The sequence below is a fragment of the Anabas testudineus genome, chromosome 8 (assembly GCF_900324465.2).
Source record: "Anabas testudineus chromosome 8, fAnaTes1.2, whole genome shotgun sequence".
In the NCBI taxonomy this organism is placed as follows: Eukaryota; Metazoa; Chordata; class Actinopteri; order Anabantiformes; family Anabantidae; genus Anabas; species Anabas testudineus.
The window spans coordinates 5,093,581-5,120,124 of record NC_046617.1 but is presented as its reverse complement, the minus strand read 5'-3'; the positions used below and the strand labels follow the sequence as shown (position 1 = coordinate 5,120,124).

General features: G+C 41.1%; 2 protein-coding genes across 3 annotated transcripts; one reads left to right on the top strand and one right to left on the bottom strand.

Annotated features, from left to right (window-relative positions):
* Positions 1-598: 598 nt before the first annotated feature.
* ubald2 (UBA-like domain containing 2) lies at positions 599-16,207 on the bottom strand. The gene is made up of 3 exons (XM_026351260.1): positions 15,943-16,207; positions 10,127-10,183; positions 599-5,040 (listed from the first exon to the last, which is right to left on the bottom strand). Exons 1-3 carry the CDS (start codon positions 16,060-16,062, stop codon positions 4,684-4,686), a joined length of 534 nt encoding a protein of 177 aa, XP_026207045.1. The 5' UTR covers positions 16,063-16,207; the 3' UTR covers positions 599-4,683.
* Positions 16,208-20,662: 4,455 nt separating this feature from the next.
* Positions 20,663-26,544, top strand: foxj1a (forkhead box J1a). Of its 2 annotated transcripts, XM_026361953.1 has the most exons (3): positions 20,663-20,838; positions 21,524-22,156; positions 23,486-26,544. In XM_026361953.1, exons 2-3 carry the CDS (start codon positions 21,590-21,592, stop codon positions 24,350-24,352), a joined length of 1,434 nt encoding a protein of 477 aa, XP_026217738.1. In that variant the 5' UTR covers positions 20,663-20,838; positions 21,524-21,589; the 3' UTR covers positions 24,353-26,544. The 2 variants fall into 2 exon arrangements, with proteins under 2 accessions (XP_026217738.1, XP_026217659.1); XM_026361874.1 differs by lacking the exon at positions 20,663-20,838 and having other exon boundaries at positions 21,059-22,156.

Below are 26,544 nucleotides of genomic sequence, written 5' to 3'. Positions count from 1 at the left end.
CAAAGCAGCCAAATTTATCCATCCATTTTCTTAACTACTTGTCCACTCAAAGGTCACGAGTAGAGCTTATCCCAGCTGTCATTGGGCGAGAGGCGTGGTACACTCTGGACAGGTCGCAAGTCCATCTCATGTTTTAGGCCATTTTAGAAATGCAACTTTAAAATGATCACTCATTCTTTGTGAACTCATCTAAGTGCCTGTGATATTTGTCTTGTATGTGGGGTGCTGGCAGTTTTAAAGTATTTCATTATCATTATCAAATCAGAGTCACAAGAACATTCTGACTTGTGCTGAAAACCTTTTGCTCATTCACTTCATTTTATCACTGAAGGTAACAACACACTTCCCCTTTTATGTTGCGTTAGGGCACTGGAGTGAAGCACACATCAACTGATGAGAAACGCAAACACAGGCTCAGTTTGTCACTCCAACCACATCCTTCCTCAATCTGCAGGCTCACTAATGCAAACAAGATCAACTTCAGTTCGGGGAAACCACAACATTTTGTGCTTTCTCAACCGTCCTTTAGTTCTTCAGTCAGAAAACAAAACAAAAGTGATGAAACGCAGGCAGCAGTGAGAGATGAACCCGCAGAACATAGCAGATCATACCTTGTTTTATTAAACATATAAATACAAATTTCAACAGAGGAAATGAATACAAAGTACTTGAGAGACATCTCTATAAAAGATCAGAGCAGAGTTAATGTCTGAGGGTCCATGAGGGACAAAATCCATTATCCAAGTAATAAAAACTAAATAATAATGAATCAATCGTGAGTGGGAGATCTGAAAGAAAACAACACCCAGGTCATAAAAACCCTCAGGCTGGTTGGGACACATCAAGTGTGTGTTACTGTCTGTCCGTTCTAAATTCCAAGGTAAAGACGTTACGTCGGTCAAATCTCCATGAGAAACAGTCACCTCCACCGTTCTGTGGATTTGCTTAACAGAGCTAAGAAACCAGTAATCAACCCGGCAGGAAGCTCAAACAATGACTCCCCTGTTGGCAGAAAACCTCCCGACCTGCAGGCCGCTCGGTATACACAGCAGAGAGGCCTCTGTTCCAGTCGACGACAAATCCCATCACCAACAACAAACCAGATTTTACAGACTTTACATTTGCCTCAACTCGTCCACAAACCGCTGTGCTGCTTGATTTAGAAGGAAAAATCCACCCTCGGGTCACAGAACACAGTCAGAGCTCAGAGCCTGATTCCAGAAGAACCAAACCAGCGGCTTTGTATGTTTAAACCTTTTTACTGCAAAACGCAATCACAGCTGAGCAGTGTGGAATTTTGAGAGCTTTTTTTCTCCATTCAGGCGTCTGCACATTTAAGTACAAAAAAAAACATCACTGAATATGGAGTCTGTTTACAGAGTCCAGCTATTATTTTAAGGCAAATAAAGCTGCAACAGAACTCTTTTGAGAACTGATTCATGCATTCAAAGTGTTAATATCTGTTCATACTCATCCTATAATACGGTAAACTGAATATCATTAGGTTGTGGGCTGTCAGTAAGCCAAAACCAGACATTTAATGATCCATGCTGGCGGTTTTACATGTTTAATGTGTCACAGCTAAACGTCTTTCTAACCATTTCTCAGCTTCCATTCACTTCAGCTCAGTGACAAAATCATGCAGCAGACTGATCTTCTCATATTTTAACATATCACAGTAAATACATTAAAGCTGAACTGATTAAAGCTACACTATGTCTGCATCTGCACATGGAGAGGTGCTGTCAAATACTCCTGTGATCAAGAATCAGTAGCTTTTTATATTTTTATTTATTTATTGTAATTTAAAAATGAAAAATACCTGATTTAGCCTCATTTGTATATTGTAGCAATAATCAATCATTCAAAGTCCAGTAACTGCTAGCTGCAGCCTTGGAGTTAAAACTGTCTGAACCTCACCACTCAAACTGTAGTATTATTTTACTCTGTGATAAAGTTCATTACTAAAATAAGTTTCAGAAGTCTGCTTTCATAATTTTAATGTTGTGCAAAAACAAATACAGTAGAAATGTGTCTTGCTTGCATTCAAAACGGTCAACAAAAATGTCAAGTATACATTATTGACCTTGCAAAAACACAAATAAGGTCTTCAAAGAAGGGGCAGTATGATGTCGCGTCAAAGGGTTCTGCTGCTGGCAGCCGCTTTAGAGAGAAGCTGTGTCGCCAGCACCAGAAAATTCACACAGCTCCATCAAGACCGTGAGAAAATTCACAAACAAAGACAGGCCCAGGGATGTAAATCACCGATAGCTGTTTCAGTGTTTCAGGGTGGATTTTTCCTTCAGGTTACGCAGAATTCGATTCATTCCTGATTCAGGTGTTGAAATGTCATTTTATCAGGTGAACGGTACACATGTAGCAATTTCATGAAGAGAGGTCTCTCCTGCTTTAAAAAGTGAGCAGGTACTAACAAACCGCTGGACGATAAAACTCAAAAATACAGAAACACTGGTAATAGTTGATTGTCTGTGTGAAGCTGTGAACAACTATGTTTTTTTTTTTGTTTGTTTTTTTTAAAAGAGTATTTTCCTTTTTTCTTGCATCCCTCTCACACCCTGATTTCGACAGGTTGTTCTTCTTTCTCACGATCGTGAGCTGACGGTGTCTTTTTGTTTCACAATTAATGGTTAAAACTAATCTCCGGCTGATTTTCGAATGTTTTGACATAAATGGGACATGGCTCACAAAAAGAGTCGGCGAGGTTTTTGTGGATCCCAACAATCCTTAAGAGCTGAATTCATGTCAGATCTACAAAGACAGGATTTTGCCATCCATCCAGCTCTGGTGTGAATCCCCCCCCATCATTAGTCTTCAGCTCAGTTTCTACCTGTTTAAACCCTCGGATCCTGTCTGTGTCTGCAGCAGAGAATACATTCAGAGCACATGTGGGGCCTCTCCCATTCAGACAGACAGAGGTAGGAGTGGTTGAGCGTCTGAAAGGTTGTGTGGAAAATCACTGAGTCGATCTCTAAAGCCTCCACAGACACAGAAACATGGCAGAGGTACCGGCAGCTCCTCGCCCATCTACGTCAAAATATTCTCAAATCAGATGTGATGAAATGTGCGTTTGTTTTTGTTTTTTCCATTTATGTGTCACCATCATCGGCGTAACTGAAATCTTTTGGCTGAGGTTTTATTTACATCTGCCTTTCATTAGGAAACTAAACAAAGTTCATTTGTGAGGTTTTTGGCTGAAGTCGCAGAACCAGCAATCAGGAGAATTTAAAAACTACGCTCCTGGTGGATCTGCGCCTGAATCCTCAGGGACAACAGGCCAACATGGCCTCGCTCAAAGTCTCGTCTTTGATGGTCTGGCTGAAATGACTGAAAACTGAAAGTCTTCATTAGAAACGTGGCAGCTCTGAGTCAATTATTCATGGTATTATTGCAAGCTCTGCCGTTCTACCAATATCACCGACAAACCCGTCTTACTAAACCCAGTTTATGCTTCTCGTGTTTTGCCACTACATTTGAACTGCAGAGCTAAGTTTGACAGTTGTTCCTAAAAATAAAAGCCCAAGACCCAAAAATGTAATTTAAACCAAACAAACAAAAAAATCTAAAGTCAGAAAATATCCACATTTGTTTTTCTTTTTCACAATACATGAATATATAATTGCCTAATTTAAATTGCAGTATGGACAACTGATTAGTTGATCAATAAGAAGTAACTGTTGGCGAAGAGCAAAGATCTTTATAGTCTTTAAGAAGCTTAATGGACAATTTAAATAGTATTATTATATATATTATTATTATTATAGTACTTCACCAATGCTAGAGAGTAAATGCTTTTGTCACTGATCCATAATCTTTGTTGTCATGAAGTTCTGAGAATCTCATTTGTTCTTTTATTTTTGTATTTATTTGTGTTAACTTTGTTCAGTGTAATTTAGGTGTTCATAAAGCCTGAAAACTCAACGCCCAGCTCTGCAATTCGCCTGTGAAAACACACGAGAGGCACAAACTGCACCAACTCTTCCCAAAGTAACGTTAGTGTCTGCACATGAAGCCCTGCTGCTCTAATATACCATCATGTGATCTGAAACTCTACTTTATGGATGCACTGTTAATACATATCTATAATCCTATCCACACTGTACATGTCCCGCAGAAACATACGCAATTTCTGAAGCCGTTTCATCCACAACCTTCCTGATTTGAGCTCCAGTCACTTTGTTTATCTGCTGGTTATTGCCGACTTCCTGTCTGATTATTTCTGAACCCTATGAGAGAAAAGTTTCTAAAAAGAAAGAACAGAGCACTTCACTAGATCACAAGGCTCCTCTCCTCAGGAAGTGCTCTGAGGGGTCTTGGGATTGGTTCCATCAAAAGTGAAATTAGTTTTTGCTCTCCGCCCCCCAAAAAAGTGTTTTTGGGTTCAGAGAGTCCGGCTTTTAGTTTCTCAGTGTTGTCAGTGACCTCCAGGTTCTTCCTCGGCTTAGATGAAGACGTATTGTAGACAGACAGGAGAGGTGTCTCCTGCAGATCTTCAGTTTAGAAAAACAAGACCAGAAAACAGCAGGATCTTTGTCTTTTCAACCCAAACGGGTTCGTCCTCTTCACATGAAACCCCCTCGTTCCCACCCGCTCCCAAAACAGATTCATTTGGCTACACGTGTACCTCTCCCTCCGCGCCCCCCCCGCAACCCCCACCACTTAGTCTCATCTCTGGCCGTGGAGCGCCGATACGACAGGGGGCTGCTGGGAGCTGCTGGGCTGAGAGACAGGAGGCCACATGGGAGTCTGTTGCATGTGGTGGTGGTGGTAGTGGTGATGCATGTGGTGGCTGGTGGGCGACGATGGGGGCAGCCAGGCCGGCTGGTGGCTGGGCGGCGAGGAGGCCCAGAAAGAGCTGAAACCTGATGTGGATGAGGCGGCCGGGGGGGAGCAGGCCATGGTCATCTGGGAGGGGCCGCCGCCAGCGCTGGAGCCACAATCAGATGCTCGCAGTTTGGAGAACATGGTGATGGCGTCGGGGAAGTTCGGTGGTGTAGCAGGAGTGTTTCTGGGAGCACACATCTGTTTGAAGGAGAAATGAGACGGGACATAAGCAGAAAGTAGGAACAGCAACAGTTCATCAATCAGTTCAAAGGCAACTTCTTCCATCTTCAGCTTTGTTCCTGTGGTTCTAGTTTGGACAGTAGATACAGAAAACTCCCCTCTGCCTTCCTCACCAAACTCTTTCTCTTTACACTTAGTGAATGAATACTATGGAGAAGAAGCTAGAGTACTGCAGTAAATTCAGAGCTCTTTCTCTGTAGGTGCAGCTGTTAACCAAACAGATGCATCTAAAGTTGACCCAAAAATACGAAAGGCAGTTCATATAGGTTAAAATTCCTTGCTTTAATTACGTTAAGCAATGTTAGTATTACTTAAGGCAATAATAACATTGTCCAGTGCAAAACTGTAGCCCACTGCTGACTGCTGTTGTGCTCAGGACCATGCACCGTGTAAATTTAGCCATCAGCAACGTGGGAGGCACTTGCTGTTACTGAGAGTGACAAACACGGGAGCCCAGGACTCCTAATTCAATAGAATCCCTCTTTCAAGATCTATTTGAGACGAGATCTTTGGTGGAGAAACTACAAGTAAAAGAGCTGAGCTCAGATAAGACAGATGGTTAATATTAAAAGGTATACATGACCTACATGTATGTCTGAAAACATTAACAGGACCACTTTTGGCATATTGGGACAGTTAATGGATGTGGTTAGATATGGCACAATCCCTGCTAGAATAATAGCTGTGTGACTGTAGTGAGCAACCTAAGATAAGAAACTGCCCACGAGAGCAGAACTATATGAAATGATGTTTATAAGTAAATTTGAAAACTTGACTTCTGTATAATGCAACTGCAATAATGCAGTAATGCTAACATCTTTAATATAGTTAGGTTCGACAGTCCAGTTGCCATGACTCAACTTCCAGATAACTTCACCTGGATGACTGAGAATCATCACAGATTCCTTTACATAGTAAAATGAAGTGTGGTGAGCTAAAAAAAAATGTTGCAAATAAAGGGAGGAGACTAAAGATGTAATAAAAAAATACTGCACTTTTGTGAATGGAGTTTGGTGGAAGCTAAGGCGCAGTGCTCACGCTCTAAAATATTGTAGTTATAGGAGTTAAGCACACGCTGCGTTTGTGTTTCGGGCTCCTTTTTTTTGCACTATGCTCTAAATATAACAGTCCTCCCTCTGGCCTCCTGCGGCACAGCTGAGAGTCCCCTCCTCTATATCTGGCTGCAACCTCATCTGTGTGTGTGTTTGTTTGTTTGTTTGTGTCCCTGTGCTTCGGCTGCCAGGAGAGCACCACTTTTCAAATTACTCTTTAATTGATGTTCTCACTGCAGACTCTTGGCATTTAGCAGTGCGTGGTACACAGCTCACATTTCCACACTCAAATCAGTAAACATAAGTATAAGATGAGCTAACTCCTTTTATATTATCAAAGACATTTACATGAGAGACTTTTTATAGTATCAGTGGTGATACTAAAACAGTGGTCTGAAAATCTGCGTCATCAAAGGCATCGCTGGTATTTTTAGACCAACATTCCTTTCCAGAAATTAAACATAGATTGGACCAATATTTAGTTTCTTATACTGGTCCAATCTAAGCTTTTTAATTCTGCCAAAGCGGTAACGTCAGTCAGAACAGTCCCTAACCTCTTTTGTTTGTGTCTACTTAAAATGAAGTAACGTCTGCAAGTGAGTCTTTGTCACAGGCAGGGATGGATTCTGATAGTCGGTTCTATTTGGATCCGGTCCCACACACTGGGCTTGACTTAGGTCTGTGGCCAACAAAACCCTTATCGAATCCTTCATTCACTTCCTCTGTTTAGTTTAGTCTCTGCTCGCCCTCTTGCTGACACTACACACATGAGCAAAGAAAAAACAGTAGACGGTCAAAAGTCAACGACACAACTGCTCCAGTAAGACGTGCAACAGGAAAAGCTGCAGTAGCACCAGGAACAGCTCTGGCCTGTTCAAACCAGAAACTGTCCAGTTTTTCTTAATTTTCAACAGCTTGTTTTTGTGCTACATGTTTTCAATGTAAATTATCTTCCAAAGGACTGAAACTATTCCCTACCCCCTGCACTGTGGCCTAATGATAAAACTACTCATTCTGTTAGGACGTGTCAATCCGGCTGTAACACTGTGGCTGTAACCATCTTTATTTGTTTTAAAGACGTTTTGTCAAATAAAATGTTAACAACCGTCATATACAGTGTCAAGAAAAAGTATGTGAAGCTTTGGGAATTTATTGGTTTTCTGCATTAATTTGTCATAAATATGATCTGATCTTCTAAGTCAAGTGTGTTAACAAATATAATGTGCCTAGGGTAATAAAAAATCTGTTCTTTCATGTCTTTATTGACAACAACCATAAAAACCTCACTGTGCGAGTGTGGTAAAGTATGGTGGGGAAGAAATCATGATTTGGACCTGCTTTGCTGCATATGGCCCTGGCCAGCTTGCAATGTTTGAGGGGAAGATGAATTCAAGTGTATCAAAAAATTCTTGAGGATAATGTGAGAATGGCCGTAGGTCAAGTAAAACTCTGTAAAAGCTCCTGGTTGAGGGAGTCAACCACTTGTTAATTCACATACTTTTTCCATTATCATTATGAGGTTTTTATGGTTCTTCTCAATAAAGACATGAAATTATTATTTTAGGAACATCATATTTGTTTTTAAATTCTTATATTATATTAATAATGTTGACTTTCTTGTGATTGTGTGTGTGTATTTAATATTTGTTGACATTATATTTGATAGTTTTTTGTTTTTATTCGATGATGAAAGGGAAAACAGCAGGAAGAAAGTCTGTAAATGCCAAAAAATAGAAAAAAGAATATACCTAAACAATTGAAATACAATCCTTCCTGTACTGAGGATAAAATGTAAACGCTGATCTGTCAGAGGTGGTGGGACTGTTCCTGCACAGAGTCAATAATAAAACCTCTCATGACTCTCTTCTACACCACATGTGAAGGACATGAAGTACCACACCCAGCACACACAGTATTCAGTAGTATTCCTAATGCACACGTCACCCTCATGCATTCACTCCCATCAGACAACATACCACAGAACCAGTTCACCGTCTCCCTGATTGTTCTTGAATGTCATTGTGTTGTGTTGTCTCTCATAAAAAACTGAAATGATCCCTAATATCAATTTTATTTTTGAAAAGATGTTTCCTACACAGTATGTCGGATTTCAGTTTCACCTTTGTTTTCTCAATTAAACAACAGTGGCAAATGTGGAAAAACAACGCCAACATGAACACTGCATCATGTCATGTTAGAGCATGTGTTGCTGCTCTCCGCAGCTATATTTTTATTTTCACTATTGATTAGCTTTGTTTTGTTTGTTTATTCCTCTAGTAATTTAATAATTTGTTCCATTATAAATCCATAATAAGAGACTAATTTATTTGTTTTTACCAACACAAAGCCCAGTGACATTCAATCTACAGCCTCATATGGGAAAGAAAAGCATCAAATTAGCACATTTGACGAAGATAGAACATAAAAAGGTTTCACATTTAGCTTGGAAAAAATGTTACCCATTTGATTATAAAAAATAGTTGTAGATTATTTATTGTTCTGTTGACTGAATGAAGCATTCATTAATTTAATTATTTCAGCTCTAATGGAGGGCACAAATTACCAAAGTAAAAGCATGACTTGCTAAACTGAGAGCATGTTTTCTTTCCTCCTGGGTTCTATACTACTGCACTATTTATGGTTTTATTTGTTCTGACTTTAATATTTCATCATTGGGATTATTGGTTTTAAGTGCGGCTCTGTGAGCATGAACATCCAAGTCACTGCCACAGGAAAATTTCTATTCCATTTGCTGTGCAATCATGCGGTCTGCTGCTGGTGTTTTGAAGAGAGCCATGTTGGCTTTGCTTTGAATTGAAGTCGTAGTCTTGCACCTTATGTTAAGTTGCTTCACTCTGCCAGCCCTGAACAATGCTGTACTCTTCAAAGCCTCGGGCAAAGTGATGTCATTGCACTGCACCCAAAATAATAACAAACCCGGGCCACTTCCTCATCGCTTCAAGCTACAACATGCACCTTCCAGATAAATGAAGGGGCATGTACACCAAATAAGAGCAGCAAGAAGAGGGAGGAGAATAAAAGAAATGAGAAAGAGTGAAAACAAAAACACGGATGCTGCAGCAAGTCGGCATGGTGTTCCTGCATGGCTGAGAACAGACAAATCCCAGGACGCAGCGTGGTTGGTCGACCCGTGGAAGAAGATTCAGACACATGGTTAAAAAACAGGGTTGCATAAGCAGCACTGGGCCAAGAACACAGACATCGCTCTGTACACGCTGCCACAAGTCCGCACTGCCCTCATTTAATTATTTCATTCATTCAAACAGACTTTTGTCAAGCAAATACTAATAAGCCAGTAATTACTGTGTAAAAGCGATACACACACAAACACCCACACACACACCCTTACTTATAGCAGAGACTCTTAATCTAACTGTAATCACATCCAGCCACACCCTGTAATGTGCTTCGAATGAAGTGAGAAGAGTGAAGGAAGCATTTCCTGCCTCAAAAATTAAAGGAAAATTTGGGTATTTTTCACCTTGCCTGTTTCCCAGAGATATGGCCACTGCCACTTTATCAGCTGTGCTAACAACTACACTTCTGCTACACAAATTTGGGGAAACTACTACTTGTCGCTGTTAGAAATGTCTGCAATTCATGACTTGGAACTACAACATGGAGGCTAACGTGACCAGCTCGCAGTTCTGGTCTTAACAATATCTAATCAGTGTTTATTTCACTGCTCTGACTCAGTGATGAGAAGAACTATGTCTACAGCAGCAGTTCCCATGTGGTAATTGTCAGCTCAACTAGTCAGTTGTACAGATTTCAGAGCAAAAGAAAAAAAAAAAAAAAAAAAACAGAGCCTAGCTGGCTGCTGGGAGTCTCGCTGCTGTGTGTAGCCCAGATGTATTAACTCCACCATCAACTATGAGATGGTCGGCCTCAGTTTTGGCCACACACACACACACACACACACACTTTTAGTGAAATGTTTTGTTCTGTATAGAGAAACCGAATATGCTTACCATCTGGTGGTGGTGACTGGGGATGTTCGCCTCCTGGAAAAAGGAGCTTAAGGCCGTCTGTAGAGAGAGGGAGAAGGAGAGGGAGAGAAATCAGACTGTGTTATAAGAACTTTGAATACTTAAAGGATGACTGCACTGATTCTCGAGAACTCCTCGGATGACATCATCTGGGGTCGTTTTTCAGCTGGACGAACAGATTCTTCATACAGGGAAGGAAGATGGAAGTTTAACAACATTCGTACACATCAAACCATCAGAGGAAGAACCGCCCCACCCCCACTTTCACAAATGGGTCAGTTGACACAACTGGTCACATGAGCTCAGGGTTAAATCTATTATCTCTGTGCTGTGAGCTCAAACACAGTCTGTAGACCACAGAAAGGATTTTGCACCTTAGGTACAGGTTAAATAATAACTGACACAATAAAGGTGAAACCAAACGTTGAAAACGGGAAAGCGAGATTAAGGTGAAGGCATCTGAAGGGGTGTTGTTGGTGTCTGGAATATTTTCTAATTACTTCAACCAGTTACTCATTATTTTAAAAAACTAATCTGAAAAGAAATTATTAGTGAAAACAATCACCAGTTGCAGCTCTCCAACACAAAGTCTCCTTTGCTTTGTGGAGAAGCCGACCGGTAGAGAAACAGAGATGTTATAAAAATGTAAACAGCTGCTTTCATGGCTGCTTCCCTGTGCTAACAAGGACAATGAGTTGGCTTCTTGTTCCGCTTTGTTGTGAACACAGCCAAGGCCAGCGTGAACACAAACATACTTCATGACCTCTGAGAAAGAGAAACAACAGGCCGATATCAGAGCCAGCCTAAACAGACCAGGGATCTGCTTTTCCACCCGACGGGAGCAAACGTTCCTGCAAATCTGACTGCAGCGTGACTCACATTAGTGATGGGAAAGACTGAGGGGGACGCCAGTCTTCATGTAGACACGACTCATAACAGTGAGGTCTATAAAATGCCAGAATACAGCGAAATAAACCTGCTGTAATTTCCCCACAGGTAAAGATGACGCCTTCAAATGTCGTCGTTGTGTCTGATCAGCTGTCCAAAATCCAAAGACAGCCAGTTGTCAAAGTCAGGACAGAGAAAAGAATCAAATCCTCCCATTACAGAGGATTTCTTATCTGCTACTTGATTAAGTCATAAAAGAAAGAAAGAAAGTCACAGAAGAAAGTCAAGGGCTCAAAATCTGTAAGATCAGTACATCAGACTTCAGTTGCACCTCCGTTTCTCACTTAAACAACAGTGGCAGCTGGAAATGACATTGATCACTTGGATTCTAAAATAATGTTCGCCTTTATTGTAATGGTACATCCAGTTGTAAAGCTACACGTGCCGTTTTAGTTTTAGTTTTTCCTCCAATTTTCAATGTTATCCCGGCTAATACAACTCTCAAGAAGCTCTCCTTCTTGCTGTGGTTACTGTCCAGACTTGACATCGTGTTTTGTTGTACGCATGTGTGGAACATGTATGCATCCGCAACTGTAGTACAAACTGAAGCGTGTCCGTGGTGCAGGTATGGATCCGTCTGAATGCCTTTAAGCCACAGCACTTTTTTACAGGAAACAGAAAGTATCAGACAGGGAGTGTGAGCTTGTTTTACTGCACAGCGCAGCCTCCATTTCCCTTCACTTGAACAGTTGAACACAATGAATGCAGTGGTTCTCCCTCCTCCTCCTCCTCCTCCTCCTCCTCCTCCTTCTCCTTCTGCCCCACAGTCTGGTTGTTTGACAACAGCAGCGGCAGTGCAGGAATGTCTGCCGTACAACGTGACACACATTACAAAGCGTGAAAGTGCTCTGCTGCTATTGTGTAAAGAGCCACTGAGTTCTTGCCGTTCTTTGTCTTCTGCCAGTTTGTTTTCCAATAGCAGGTTTGCTGAGCGCCCCTCACTAAGGTCAGAGGGTGCGCTTCACATTTCCTGCTGCTGTAAACAAACACTCACTTTGGAGGAAGATTCACATGTAAGAACACAGAGCAACTAAACAACTGACTACCAATGTTTACCAGTGATTATTTTAAACTTTGTGCACTGGACAGAGAGTCATTTTATGTTTAAGCTAGTCACAAAGGCACAAGAGACAATAGAGTTAAGATGTCTTATGTAATGGGGTTCTGGTTTTGGAAATATAGCATTGACAAATGTTACTTTTATTCAGTATGCTGTTACCACATGTACACACTGAAGAAGTGACTACACAGCTGTAAAAATGTACATCTCAAGTTGTCAAAACAATGAGGAAATCAAGACCTTTAACGGTGAAGCTAAAGCTATGTGGAGTAGTAGTAGAGCATTAGAATTCATGGAAACTATTTTAAGTCAAATTTAAATGATTATTAAAACATCTCTTTTCTAAAACAATTCAAAATCTTACAAAAAAAAAAAAAACAGAAAATACTGAATCAATCAGCATTAAGGATGTAAATCAAAAAGCAAGCAAAGCAAAAAAAAAAGAAAGAAAACACAATCTTATTATTTAAGGCTAACAAGCCCCCCAGACGGACACAATGTTCGAGAAATGGGTGAAGTGAATCAGAACAGTACAGCACAGCGACTCAACCTTCATATGTCAGAAGGCACCGACCGCAGCAACATAATCAATCCATAGCTCACAGAGTGGCACAGTGACCTGCAGCTGGAGACCAAGGTGAGAGGTGGCGTGACTTGAAAGATTTTGCCGAACACAGCCACAGTGCGCTCTGATGAAAACCGAAGCAGTGTAAACAGTAACAACCAACAATGGAAATAGCTGCTACAGTCACTCATCTGTTAGATGTTAAGAACTAAGGCGCAATAAACGAGTAATGAAATCCAGCATCGAATGAGAAAATATAAATATCAGCTTAAACATGTTAGTGAGTGTAACAAAAGGCCGACCACCAAGTGTTTAATTAGCATTACCATTAGCCACTTAGGTATTGTTGCTAAATTCTATTGTATTGCTAATAGCACCAAGTGTATTGCTGTTTTAAAATAATGGCTAATGGCAGTTTGTTTTCTTATATTTTATATAATACTTTTTACACAGGTTACTCAGTAAAAAGGTTGTATGTAATCTGACTTAGTTAATCGCAGCGACTTGCTAGCAGCAATTTGTTTAATTTAATAGCTCAAAGAGTTTTTGCTATCAACACTTAAATATTGATCATTTCAATAATATTTTCAGGTTTTCTTTGTCAGATTTTGGTACAGTGGCTAATTTGCCATTTGTATTTTTTAAAACATGTTTAAATATTGAAGAAATAATGGCAACAAAGGAAAGTTCAACAAATTGAACATCTTGGGCTTTTGTACCGTTCTGCTGCAGCCAAGCACGTGAGTAGAATTTATAGAAACATGAAAAAACTGTTACTGGACTGAAACATATTTCTTCAAGTGATAAATGCAAAAGTGAAAGGATGAGCTGAAGGCAGGATCCATGTGTGAGGAGTTTTGTGCTTTTTTTGTCAGTACAGTTTCGTTCTTGTGTATTTCTAAGAAGGCCACTCCGTGTTTTGGTTGGTTGATTCTGTGTGGGTGGGGTGAGAATAGAAAACTGGGGAACTTCTGTCGATTAGGAGGGAGTATCTTTTCTCAAATTTCTATGTACTGGTGTTATATTACAAATAAATAGTTATTTTAAAAAAGAAAAAGCATACAAAAATATGGTTTAAAATATTTCCTTTGCACAGAAGAGGTCAGGGGTCAGGAGAGGGTTCAGACTAACCTGGTGATAGCTCTACAACATCCATGAAATTCCCAAAGGTTCACTTTTTTTTTTCTTGCCACTGTATAACATATATATCTATAAGGCCCATGTACGGTTCTGCCGTGAAGCTACATAACATGTCTGTAGGGGTGGCACTAACACTTTTCTTAAAATGTGTCTGTTTCCCCCCAATTCCCTGTCAACCTTCTGTGTTGAATATTGCAACTGTGCAGATGGTTTGACCTAAAATCCCATATCTGTATGGGAACAATAAGTTGTACAACATATCACGTCTTCTACCCTCACTCATTTAAGACACAACTGTGTAAACGTACAAGATGGAATAGTTTTAAATAACTGTCACAGTCTAAATTTAATCAGTTTGTGCTTTCATCAGTCAGACATTTTTCCTCCTTTGTTGTCTTTAAGCAGTATTATGCTGCCCAGGTAACATAAAATGACTCACCGCAGTGACAGAACAATGGTCTACAAACAGTGGAGTCAGCTACCAAACAAATTCTCATGTTTCATTTTCTTTGAGAAAGAAATTCAAAACATTCCACTCTCAAGATCTGACATTGTTATTGTGAAAATTAAAAATATCACAATTGTTGGTGAATCATTTTCTGTCGACTGACTTACTGATTACAAGCTGCCTTCTCCCTCCCTTCCAGTGAACCAGCTGGCCCCTGACACTGACCACACAGCCATCGCACAGCCACAACAGAACAGTCATTAAAGTAAACACAGGTGTGGTCCAAGTAAAACCATCTGGACGCTTACTGTCAAAGATCCTTCAGGTGACTGTCAGCCAGAGGGTTTATCACAGCCAAAGTGATGTTGTGGTTTTTACTTGGATGGATGCATTAGATAAAAACATCTACAATTAGCCCCAATACTTGCTAGCAGGGCTGCACCTAGCAGTTATTTTGATTTTTAATACATGCAACGTGTCTCAAATATTAGTTTAGTGTATGAAACATCAAGTTAAAAAAGCTCTTTGTACCTATTTCACAGGTAAAAGGGGATTTCCTCAAGACTCAAAAAGCCCAAAATATTCAGTTAGCTGCTGCAGCTCCCAGTTTTGTTGACTGTGAATGATTATTTGATTGTCCAAGTAACTATTTAATCTACCAGTTGCTGCAGGAGAATTGCGGTTTGCTTTGACAATGGCTTATTTTGTCTCTCCAATTCTCAGGAAATTGATGACGTTCAGTTACAATAGCAACAACAACAAAGGAAATCAGCAAATCCTCACACTGAAGTAGAAGCTGGAGAACAGCCAGCTTTAAATAGCTTAAAACAGGCGGAGGCCTGTAAATAAGAACAGCTAGATGGATAATGCATCTTAATCCCTCTACATATAGCTGTACATAATCTGTGACAGACCACTTTAAGTTCAGTTAGTCTTATGTCACTGTCTCATCACATCTTATGGTTTAGCAGTTAACTAACACTTCATTATCTCTGACATATACTTTTCATCTCAGTAGGTAAATAACTGAGTGAAAAGTCTCCAGTCATGCAGGAAATCTGATTAAGGGATTGTTTTAACCAGTTAAGTAAGAATAATGTCATTAATCACCGTTTGCCATTTAAATGTAGAGATTGTTACTGACCAAACAAACCAAACCGGTAGTTTATGATCTGTGAGTAATGGGTGCGGGTGTTGTGAGAACATGTTATCAGCCGGGCCTGGTCCGACAAGATGGCATCAGTGATTAGTCTTAAAATTAAGCTATACGTTTCAGACTACAGCTATAAAACTACAAATATAAAACAGAAAGCTGAATATAGCGACCGGGATGCTTTATAGAGGCTGGATAATCGCGCCGGTCGCTGGGCTAACATCAGTTAGCATTAGCCGTGACACAGTGGATTACTGTTGAGAATGTAAACAAAAAAACGGCCACTGAGTCGAGCACCACGTCCTCAGCGCTGCTAGCTTAGCTAACGTTAGCCACAGGAGCGCATGGTCGTAAGGCAGGGCACCAAACATAAAAAAATATAACCACCACAAGCTGCCTTGGTTCGTTTACGGTTCGGGGATTAACTGGCTGGGGTGTTGACGTTAAGTGCAGACCAAATAAAGCCCCCAGCGTCCGGTCTCACCTCAAACTGCCAGTGGGCCGCTTGTAGAAGCTGCTTCGCCTGATCCGCGGCGCAGCCTGCCGTCAAAACAAACTGGTTGATCATTACTTGATGCCTGAGTTCCTCCATATTCACCGACATACCCGGTTTCCACCTTAAAACAAAGGAAATAAAAAAACAAATCTTCCCGTCGAGCTGAACCTTCAGACCCACTGTTCCCTGCCTGCCTGCCTGTCTGCCTGTCTGTCTCTCTGCCTGTCTGCGTGTCCGTCTCCCACCGCTGACTCTCCGCAGTTTACAGCAGCAACAACAATATTTTCATGCCAGCACCAACAACAAAGAGCAGAGCGGCGCTGATTGGACAGTTCCGAGGCGAGAGAGTACTAAGCGCGGCGCTGATTGGCTACCAGCACGACGCGTTTAAATTTTATGTGCGCTTGTTTTATTCATCGGGGACACGTGGCGGTGAGCGGAGTCATGAACAGTCCGGTTCAGCGACACCCGCCCCGCCCTCTGCGGTGAACCGGCGTCCGTGCACTCGTTTTGTTCTCCGGTACGCTGACGTAATGTGTTTGATTGGCTGATTAGCGTGGATTCATAGAGCTGATTGGCTGCTTCCTTCGACACGGACACGAAACATACACACAAAGAGTAAATATTTTGTTTTCTTCTAGATCAAGCAGTTGATTTGGATCTTTAACATTTACTGAGGAGTCAAAACACCTGTAAGCAAGTGACATACAAACATTTACAACGAATTCTTATTAGCAGTTTGCGTACAACGACACCACGACAGTGCATGTGAAATGTGGATGGTGCTGGTATAGAGCAGTGCGCTCCCCTGCAGCAAGACTTTACTATAGCTAAATTATTATTACTTATATCACATTGTTTATCTGTCTGGATGGGCTAGATTTCTGTTGATATAGGTTGCATCCAACCCTTTTAAACCTTTTAAAATTAAGAAAAAAAACCCATTTAACACTTAAATATTCAGCAGACAGATAAAATGGCAATAAAGAATACAGTGTATTTGCATATGTCGCAAAGCAAAAAAGAAAAAACGTCATGGCTAGGGTGCCTAGGTGAGACTACTACTTTATAGAGAAGTTAACAGAAATAATTGCCACTAATATGTTTGACTTTTATTAGTGATTTGTAGCCAGAGAAACAAGTGTCTGTGCTTTGGGGCCCATGTCTAAATCATCATTTGATAGTAGTAGTCCTCCTAAACTGAAACGTGGTGCACACTGACAGGACCTAACAGTTCTCCTGATAGAACAACACTAAGACTGTAGCTTCTGTCCATCTCTCTTTCTGCCATCAGGCTGAATAATTCAGCTGTGATGCAGGTGAAAGCACATGTGACAGAGGAAACCCATCTATTATGTATTGCTGGAGGGTGTTACCTGAGCTGTGTTTGGTGACAAAATGTCACATCTCCTGAAAAACAGTTTTCAGTGTCAATCCCAGTGATTACATAATAAAACAGTCTTCCCCTTGAATTTACAATTAAAATACCTATACTGAGCTTGTCCCAGAACACCATCGAAAGCATTCATGTCTACAACACAGTGACTGAAACATTCACACCCAGGGCTTCCATCTGATCTGGATACAATGTGTGGATAATGATATCCAGTCTTTGCATTTACCCCTGCTCCATTTAGCTCAGTATTTGGGATAATAAAAACAGAGCATGACAGGTTATGTGTTTATAAAGCTATGAAAAGGCAAGACACCAGGAATGGTCTCCACTGCTTGTAAAGATATCAGTAAAAAGGGAGCTCAACAGTGAAGGAAGGAAATATTCTACAGTATAGGGCAAAAAAGTCCATTTTTTTATGGGATTTTAATTAAAATAATAAAAATTATTTCAGAGTGATGTCCAGTGTTAATGCAATAGGCTATTTAGTAAATCTTTACCAAGCAGCACATTGTGTCTGTTTGTTTTTGTATTCATTTCCATTTCCTGGAGCTGTTTTTCAGTCTGTCAGTCTGCCCTGCAGCTGCCTGTGAACCAGCTCTCGAACTGGTTAAAGTTCACCTTGGGGTCATTTCTCCATTAAAACAAGAACCTACAGCAAAGAGGCGGGGTTATCCATAAGTTCAGTAGTGAATGATTAACACTAATTTGTCTTTACAGACTGGACCTTGTCACCGGGGTCCCCCAGGATGTTCTGTTTGTTTTCTAAATCACAAGCTGGTATCCTTCACATGGACCGTCCCATGACCACCCCTCTATTCATGTGTTAGTAGAGTATGTGACAGAGTTTTAACTCTGATTCAGGGCGAGTCAACACACAGCTGATATATTTTATGTCAGTGCACAAACAGACAAGGTGCAGAATCATTTTCAAATTTTTGTCATATGGATTGATGGTTGCCTGGAGCCAGCTGCTATAGCCAGCTATAGTTATGATTTATAGATCCCAGTAAAGCTCAGTAAGTCAGCACTGTTACAGTGGTACAGTTACATCAATTCTGAAGAATTAGGTTGAATTGTCATTAACTGGTTTGTGGCGCCCTCGTCTGTCCAAGTGCAAGGATTACTGCTGCACGCAGGAAGTGCAAGCCAAAAATAAAATTATACATTAAAGTATTCAATAATTGACCAACATTAAAATAAATCAACAATTCAATAAATCTAAAATAAATCTAAATCTCTACATTAAAGTGGAAAAATTTACAATTTCATTTTTTACAAAATTCTGTTTTTGTCTTTGCTAAGAGAAGAAATATACTTTCATCAAACCTATTTTTCAGTTTTGTTATGCAGCAACTTGTTTTTGTGCGTATTCAATGTAAAACACTGCATTATTGTTGAAAGAACCAAGCAGTACAAATAATTCTGATCTCCCAGTTTTCTGTTATCTGACTTTGTGTTTTTGTGTGTGTGTAGCTTTCTCCATATTCCTTCTGAGCCATGAGCCCAGTCCAAACCCTCCACTCTGAGGTGCTGCCACTCTTTGATCTTTGACCTCTGTAGGATGTAGTGTAATGGCACTGTAGAGAGGAGTGCCCAGGTTTAAACAATGACTTGTGACGTGAGGTGATGTTGTGGGAGAGTCAGGGGTGAAATTAGACAAGGACCTGTTCTTGTTCCCTCACGTTGCCATGTTTTACTGGTTTGACTGGACTTTGTGTCTTATCAGCTTTCACTCATTGTACACTGACAGTCAACCTAACAAGTGAAGTTCCAGTCTTGACCTTGTTTGACTTTATCTACGTACCTGTAAAAATGTTCCCCACATGCTACTCTGCTCTGCCTTTTAACAACTCACCTATCCAGAAGAATATAGTTCTGTGCTCATGTGCTCTCCTTGATGAAAGAGGTATGAGCAGCAGTGGTGATGAGGATCTATGGAGTGTTTAACCCATTAAAAGTAATTGTCAGCAGCACACGGTGCTCCACGTCCAACGCTGAGGAGACATCAGGACCACAGAGATGAGGCAGCCTTTTCATTGCTTTACAGTTGCCTTTGTGAGGGGCCTCAGGAAACCACTCAGCCACACTAATAGACGTTGAGGGGGCCAGACCTTTTTGTTTTGACTTTCTCTCCTTGAACAAAAGTACATTCCTTCACACACGCCCACCCTCAGAAGGTCCGAACTCTGTGTCCAGCATTTAGTTTGTTCCTGATTTAACATATTCAGAGATGATGCTGCCCGGACTGTGTGTTCCTATTTGTTATCATTATATGAACAAGCCAGAAGACCAGTGGTGGAGGAATTCAGATCCTTTACTACTGTTAAAGTCCACAGTACTCCATTACAAAGAAAAGTCCTGCATTCAGAGAGATTAGTAACTTTAAAAAAAGCAATAGTGAGGTATTATCTACAAAATCTGCTTATATTATCAGTATCAAGTGTCTCCTGTGACTGGTTCTGAGATTGTTAATACTAATTTAATAACGATGAGTAGAGTTGATTAAGATGGAGCGCTTCTTTATATACAGTTAATCCAGTGGTTCCTGACCTGGGGGTCAGGCCCATTCAAAAGGTCACCAGATAAATTAGAGGGGTCATGAAATGAAGAATAGGAAAGGAAGAAGAAAAAGTTTTGATACAAAATGAGGGACTGGGTTGGGAATGAATCTTTGATATTTTGTGAATTATTAGGTCAGAACGCCTCTTTGAAGCTCATACAGCTATTGAAGTAAAACCATCTGAGAAGTTTGGTGAAATGTCTCATTGGTTGAAGTTCTAATAAGTCATAGACACAGAAAGACACAACTATACACTGCTTGTTTGAATAAAGTCTTATATATGTATATATAATATATATTGTATAGTTATGGGATAATTATAGTGTAATCATTTTCCTCATTAAAGCAGGCCACACTGCCTCACCTTACTGAAACTTGTGACTTCACGGCTCCTTAAAACAAAAAAAAAAGAGAAGTTATACTTGCCCTAACGCCTTCTAATGTATATGAATTATTTTATAAGGCTTCACAGCTGTAAGATTAAAGAAATATGTTCAGGAAAGATGTGTAAGCAGGTCCCCTGCAGTGTCCTCGAGCCTCAGCTTGAGAACCTGCAGGACAGCGGCCACAGTTGACTTGAGAGTGATTAAAAATGAAGCGCTATAGAAACGAGAAGGCCAATAGAGGAGCGGGAAGCTGTTTACAAGGGGGTGTACCGTTTCTATGGCTGCAGGACAAACCTCCTGCACCAGGTATTAAACTGCCTTCCCGAAGCATCCTGCAGCCCGCTGACCCCCGTTATAAAAAACACATCCAGGCTCCGCAGAGAGAGGAGAGGAAGCGCCCAACACTGACCACAGGATCTTCTTCTGCTTTCTTTCCTTCAGCCATAAGTTGACAACAGGTGCACTGGAAGCAGGCGGAACATCAGTGCGCTGCTCGTTTTGGGAATTTAAAGGTCTCTAGTCAGTATTACAGCCGACAATAGGTGAGTGTGAGTGTTCATTTGCAGAATATTAGATCATGTCTCCTCTTAATCTTCCAGCGTGTGAGCTGCTTCAGGAGGCCTTAACACCCGCGACTCCTCTAGACACGTACATAGGAATTTTATAATTAATTTAATAATATTTTACTTAAAAAAACAAACAAAAAATGAACATTAAAGATGTGTCTGTAAAATTAGATTAGTAGCTTTAATGAAATAAAAAAAAACATCTTTTGCGCATTGACAAATATGTGGATTTTACGCATTTTATTTAATATCTAAATGCGTGAACCTTCTCAAACGTGTGACAGTATATTCCATTAATATTATAATAACGCTATTTAATGGTTTTTAAACCTTATATGAGCTTGAAGACTTTACATTCCGTTGAGGATGATGTGCGCTCCATGGTGCCTCAAGTGCGCGTTGGAGGTTTTCAGGAAACACTGAGACCTGAAGAGAAAAAAGGAGTCGCTCCGCATCAAGATGGGGTTTAGGTTTACACAATATTCATGTTTCTAATTTTTCTAATCCACCAGACATCCAGGTGTCAGACATGCCACTGGATTTAAATGGGAATCTACAAATCTCAGTACGCATTTATGGCTCTCTGTTTTCAAATGGGGCTGTCATTGTCTTGTTCTTTCGCACTTTGTTGAAGTTGGGTGTATATTTTCGGTGCTGTCAGGCGCTGGCAGGAGGAGGAGGAGACGCTACTGGGGTGACAGAGAGGAAAGAGGTGTTGGAGAGAGCCATGCTGTCTCTGAGCTGTACCGACCGCTGGCCCGAAGGCTCCGTGGATCTGGAGGAGGAGGTGGTGTCCGCGGCTGCTCAGGCTGAGGAACGGGACAGTGTCAGCAGCAGCAGCAGCAGCAGCAGCTGCTGCAGCACCTCCGTGAACCTGGACGACAGCCTGACCAGCCTGCAGTGGCTGCAGGAGTTCTCCATCCTCGGAGCCAACGTGCCACAGCAGTCCCACCAGCAGCCGCACCTGTTCGGCCACCAGCAGCTGGGCTCCGACGCCCCAGCTTCGCCTCTGGCCGGGGACCCCGCCTCCATCGGCATGCCCCTGACCCCTGGGAAGCCCACAGCCGCAGCCTACAGCAGGATGCAGTCCCTCCCTGGCATCGTGGCGCACGGTCACTGTCCTGATGAGGTGGACTACAAGACTAATGCGCACATCAAGCCGCCGTACTCATACGCTACCCTCATCTGTATGGCCATGCAGGCCAGCAAGAAGTCCAAGATAACTTTGTCCTGCATCTACAAGTGGATCACTGATAACTTCTGCTACTACCGCCACGCTGATCCCACCTGGCAGGTAAATGACCACACACACACACACACACACACACACACACACACACACACACACACACACACACACACACACACACACACACACACACAGTACACAGACCGTAGTATACTCTTAAATTTATGTGTAAATGCGTTTCTGGAGGGCCCAATGTTACTGTTTTCTGCTCCAAGGCACTGCTGGACATAGGATTTTGTACATTTGTATTGCAATAAAAAAAATCTATGTTATAGGACCAGCTGCCAGCTGTGTGAGTGCAGTTAAAAACTCCCAAAGCCAACAGTGCTTCTCTCAGTAACACAAAACCTTAACAGATTATGTATTTTGCTTTTATTCCCTGCATGATGAAGCTAGACTTTGTGCATTTCCGCCTGAGCAAAAAGATGTAATGGAAAAGGAAATGCAGGGACAGCAGATTCCCCCTCAGAAGGACAGGGGTTTTAAAGAAAAGTTTAATTTTAGTGGATAAATCATTGATGAAGCCGTTAGCTGAGCTCCCATGTTCGGAGTCTGGCTTACACATTTCAGAGCATTTTGTTATTGTAAGGCAGTACATGGGGGAGATAATATTTAACAAAGGTTGCTGGGTCACTGCTCTATTTAGACTTCAGTGAAGGAGGACTGAGTAAATGCAGGGAGTGTATTAAGTATGGTGTTCTGCCTTCAATACCTTCCTGCCTTACTACACGTGAACCGGTTTACAGGAACAGTTTTACATTTTAAGAAATATAATTCTCATTATGTCATTATATTGCATCTGTGTACTCTTTTCTAAAACTATACATGCAGAAAACCACCAGCATGAACACTCACAGAGTCAGTGTAACATGTGACTTGACTGCACAAAGTCAAAAGTCAAAATTAAACTGCCTTCACAGAGCTGACCTTTAAGTGAATGAATCCACTTTTACTGATGATCCATAAACTCCAAAACAAAGACGTGCTTACATATAGTTAGGAGAGTACAGAAGAATACAAAGAAGGTTGACGAGTTCCCCACAGTAGCTTATCAACTAGCCCTGAAAATGGTCGGTACAATACTAAATATTTTGTGAAGATCAAATTATGGATTAGTTTGGCTGTTCAACTGTGGTGTGAACAGATTTTACAGGTCCTGTTATGAAGATTGTCCAGTCTTTGTGTCAAGTTACAATAACCAACAGCTGGCTGTAGCTACATAGTATAAACAGACAGAAATTCATCACATCATTATCAAATTCTCAGCAAGTAAAATAAAATATTTGCTAAAATGTCTATTTAAAGTGGTGCTAAATATGTTAGTTGTTAAAGTAAATATGTGAGCTATAAAAATATTTGCTTCTCTGTTTTCAGAACTCCATCCGACACAATCTGTCGCTCAACAAGTGCTTCATCAAGGTACCGCGGCAGAAAGACGAGCCAGGGAAGGGTGGTTTCTGGAAGATTGACCCACAGTACGCTGAGCGCCTCTTGAGTGGTGCTTACAAGAAGAGACGAATGCCTCCTGTCCAGATCAACCCAGCTCTGCAGAACAGGCTCAGGATGAACCTGCAGCCCCAGTCCAGAGGGCCCTGCAGTCCCACAGGAAGTCAGATTGGCCTGTGCATCAACCCAGAGTCCCAAAGACTCCTCAGAGAATTTGAAGAGGCAACTGGGGCTGACCAGAACTGGGACCCCCATCTGGCTGAGGGAACCATGCTGGGATCCTGGCCGGTGGTCAGGGGAAGAGGTGGGCAAAAGAGGAAGCAATCACTGGGCTCCAGAAATGGTGCCACCAAAGCCCTTCGGCGATCCAGCTCTCCCCTGTTCTCTGTGGATGAACAGAAGGAGATAGGACCTCTCAAGGGGGACTTTGATTGGGATGCCCTGCTAGACTCAGCCCTCAGCGGGGAGCTCAGTTTGGATGGTGGGGAACCTCTGAGCCCCATCATGAGAGAGGAGGACCTTACAGTACGAGGGACCCACATCTCTCCTGTTGAAGCCCCTGCAGGGACAGCGGATATCCATGTGCTGGTGGAGACGCAAAGGAGTAATGACGTGTCAGACTTTGATGAGGAGACCTTCTTAGCAACAGCCTTCCTAGAGAGTCCCTGGCCTGAAGAGGAGGAACAAGGTCGCAGCGATTTCCTCTGTAGCTCCACTGTCAACCTGGACCAGCTGTTCGACCTTGGAGAATCATTAGGTGGTGACCCCAGCACCAGGATTGATAACCTCCTTTGAGGAATGGTTAATTTCGAGGTACTCTTTCACCTTTACAGGGCTACTGGGGAATACAAGACTCTTTTATATGTTCAGTCAAACTTTATTGTCTAAAGTATTTTTAAAATGACATTTTGATGCTGATTCATGCAGGAACTCCCAATGCCTACTGAACAAAGATGCCACAGTGTACAGCAGCAGTTCACATCATCACAGGGGAAACAACACAATGTCAAATCACTTTTTGCTAAACCATGAAACAAAAACCACGAAAGACAAACAAAAACAAGTTTTCCGAACCAAGGCCTGGTCATACCACCTGGTACAGTACAGTAAAGTCCATTTGTGAGTCAAAGTATTTTGTTGTAGAAGGTTGTTGACATAGTGAGTGCTTGCAGGACTAAACGGTGAACAAATTCAGCTGACAAAATCAAAACATCGAGAAATCTGTGCTTTGTTTACTTTGTTCAATTAATGTTTAGTTCAAGTATTAGCAAAGAGAGCAAGATAACTAGCCTCCAGCCACTCTGTGGCACACAGTCTGGTAACAGTTTGGGGCCTAGTGGCCATTCTTGGTATTGCAACCAAATTCCCTTTTTTTTTTCTTATAATATCCACTGTTAGCAATCAGTTACTAAGCTCGTTAGCACTTTGCTAATAGGAAAATAAGTTCATATATTTTAGTGAAAACATTTTATTTCACATATATTATCATGGGCTGTTAACTAATGCTACATTCATGTCCCATTGTTTAAACTGTCATTATGAGCAGCAAAACCTCCACCTTAATTTTGATTTAAGCACATGATGAATTACTGATCCTTTTTCCTACCATTTGGATGTCAACTAACAACTGGTTGCAAATTCATCACTGTTGAATGATGTCTTTTTGCAACATTTGACATCATAAGTTACCATGTGATAAGGCCTTCAGGGTGATGTCTGTGTTTACATTGTATGCATCTTTATGTTATGGTAGACGCCACGGTAGAAGAGCAAATGATCTAAAATATATTTTTAGAAGTAGAGGTAACTAATCTGCAGCTCTTTTTAGTTTAAGAGGAAGATTTAACTGAGTGGTATCAGCAGGTGTAAGACCAAGGCTGTGATTGATAAGGATGCAAGGTGTTATGCATAGGTGTGAAGAGTTAATACACATTTGTTGCTGAGAACTGTTTAACTCGACTGTAAAGTCTGTCACAACAGCGCTATGATGATGAACACTGAGACATTTGCCAAATAATGTTTGGTGTAGGAGTGATTTACTGTGTTAGAGTTTCTTTTTTTTGCAAGTCGTTTCAGTACTAACTACTCTCTGTGTATGCATTCTGGAATAACTAGGGCTAGTTTACCTACTTTAATAATAATTATACAGGTTATGTAGATATTTAAGAGAAAATGAAACAGAGAATTTAGTTTTGTTTCATATCAGATGGAAATATTTCTTGTAGAAGTACTTAGTAACCACATTCTCTGATCCTGTGACTTTCTAGCTGAACAGTAGACGCAGAGGACACATCTGAGCTTCATAGCGAAAAAGTTGATATGGACACGAAACAGCTTGAGGCAAAATTCTCTAACAAAGAACTATTAAGACCTTAAAAGTGCTCACTTTAGAAAGGCCACAGTACCTTGTAAATGAATACCTGACCTTCTATGTGCCAAGAACAACACTTGGGGCCCGACAGCATGGCAGTGTTTTCTATCAAACAAAGAGGAAATGTCTTTTTTTTTATATCAGTACAAGCGAGGAGATATGGGATACACAGTCATGAACAAAAGATGTGATGCAGCCTGAATATGTATCACTGGACACAAACCCATCACTCCATATGAAGACATGTAGAGTCTCAACTTTAAAATACAGTAATCCCTGCTGTTTTCCTCTTAAATGTGTGAAAGTGCAATCAATGTATAGTGATACTTGTTATATTTTAGGTCCAGTTGTCTGTCTGTTCATGCAGTTTACTTTCAAGAAACCAGTTTCACTCTTTTGTGTATTACGAGGTGCGAATACACTCTGACAACAGAACGGTCTCTTTGTGAAAGCAAAGCAACCGTCAAGTGGTTGTGTATTAGCTCTTCTCGATCAAGACAAACTTATCGACCATAATAATGACATCATACCTCATGATTGGTTCTGCAAAGTTGGAAACAATGTATGCATTCTTTTACTTTGCTGTTTTTATTTTATTTCCTGCTTTTCTTTGAGA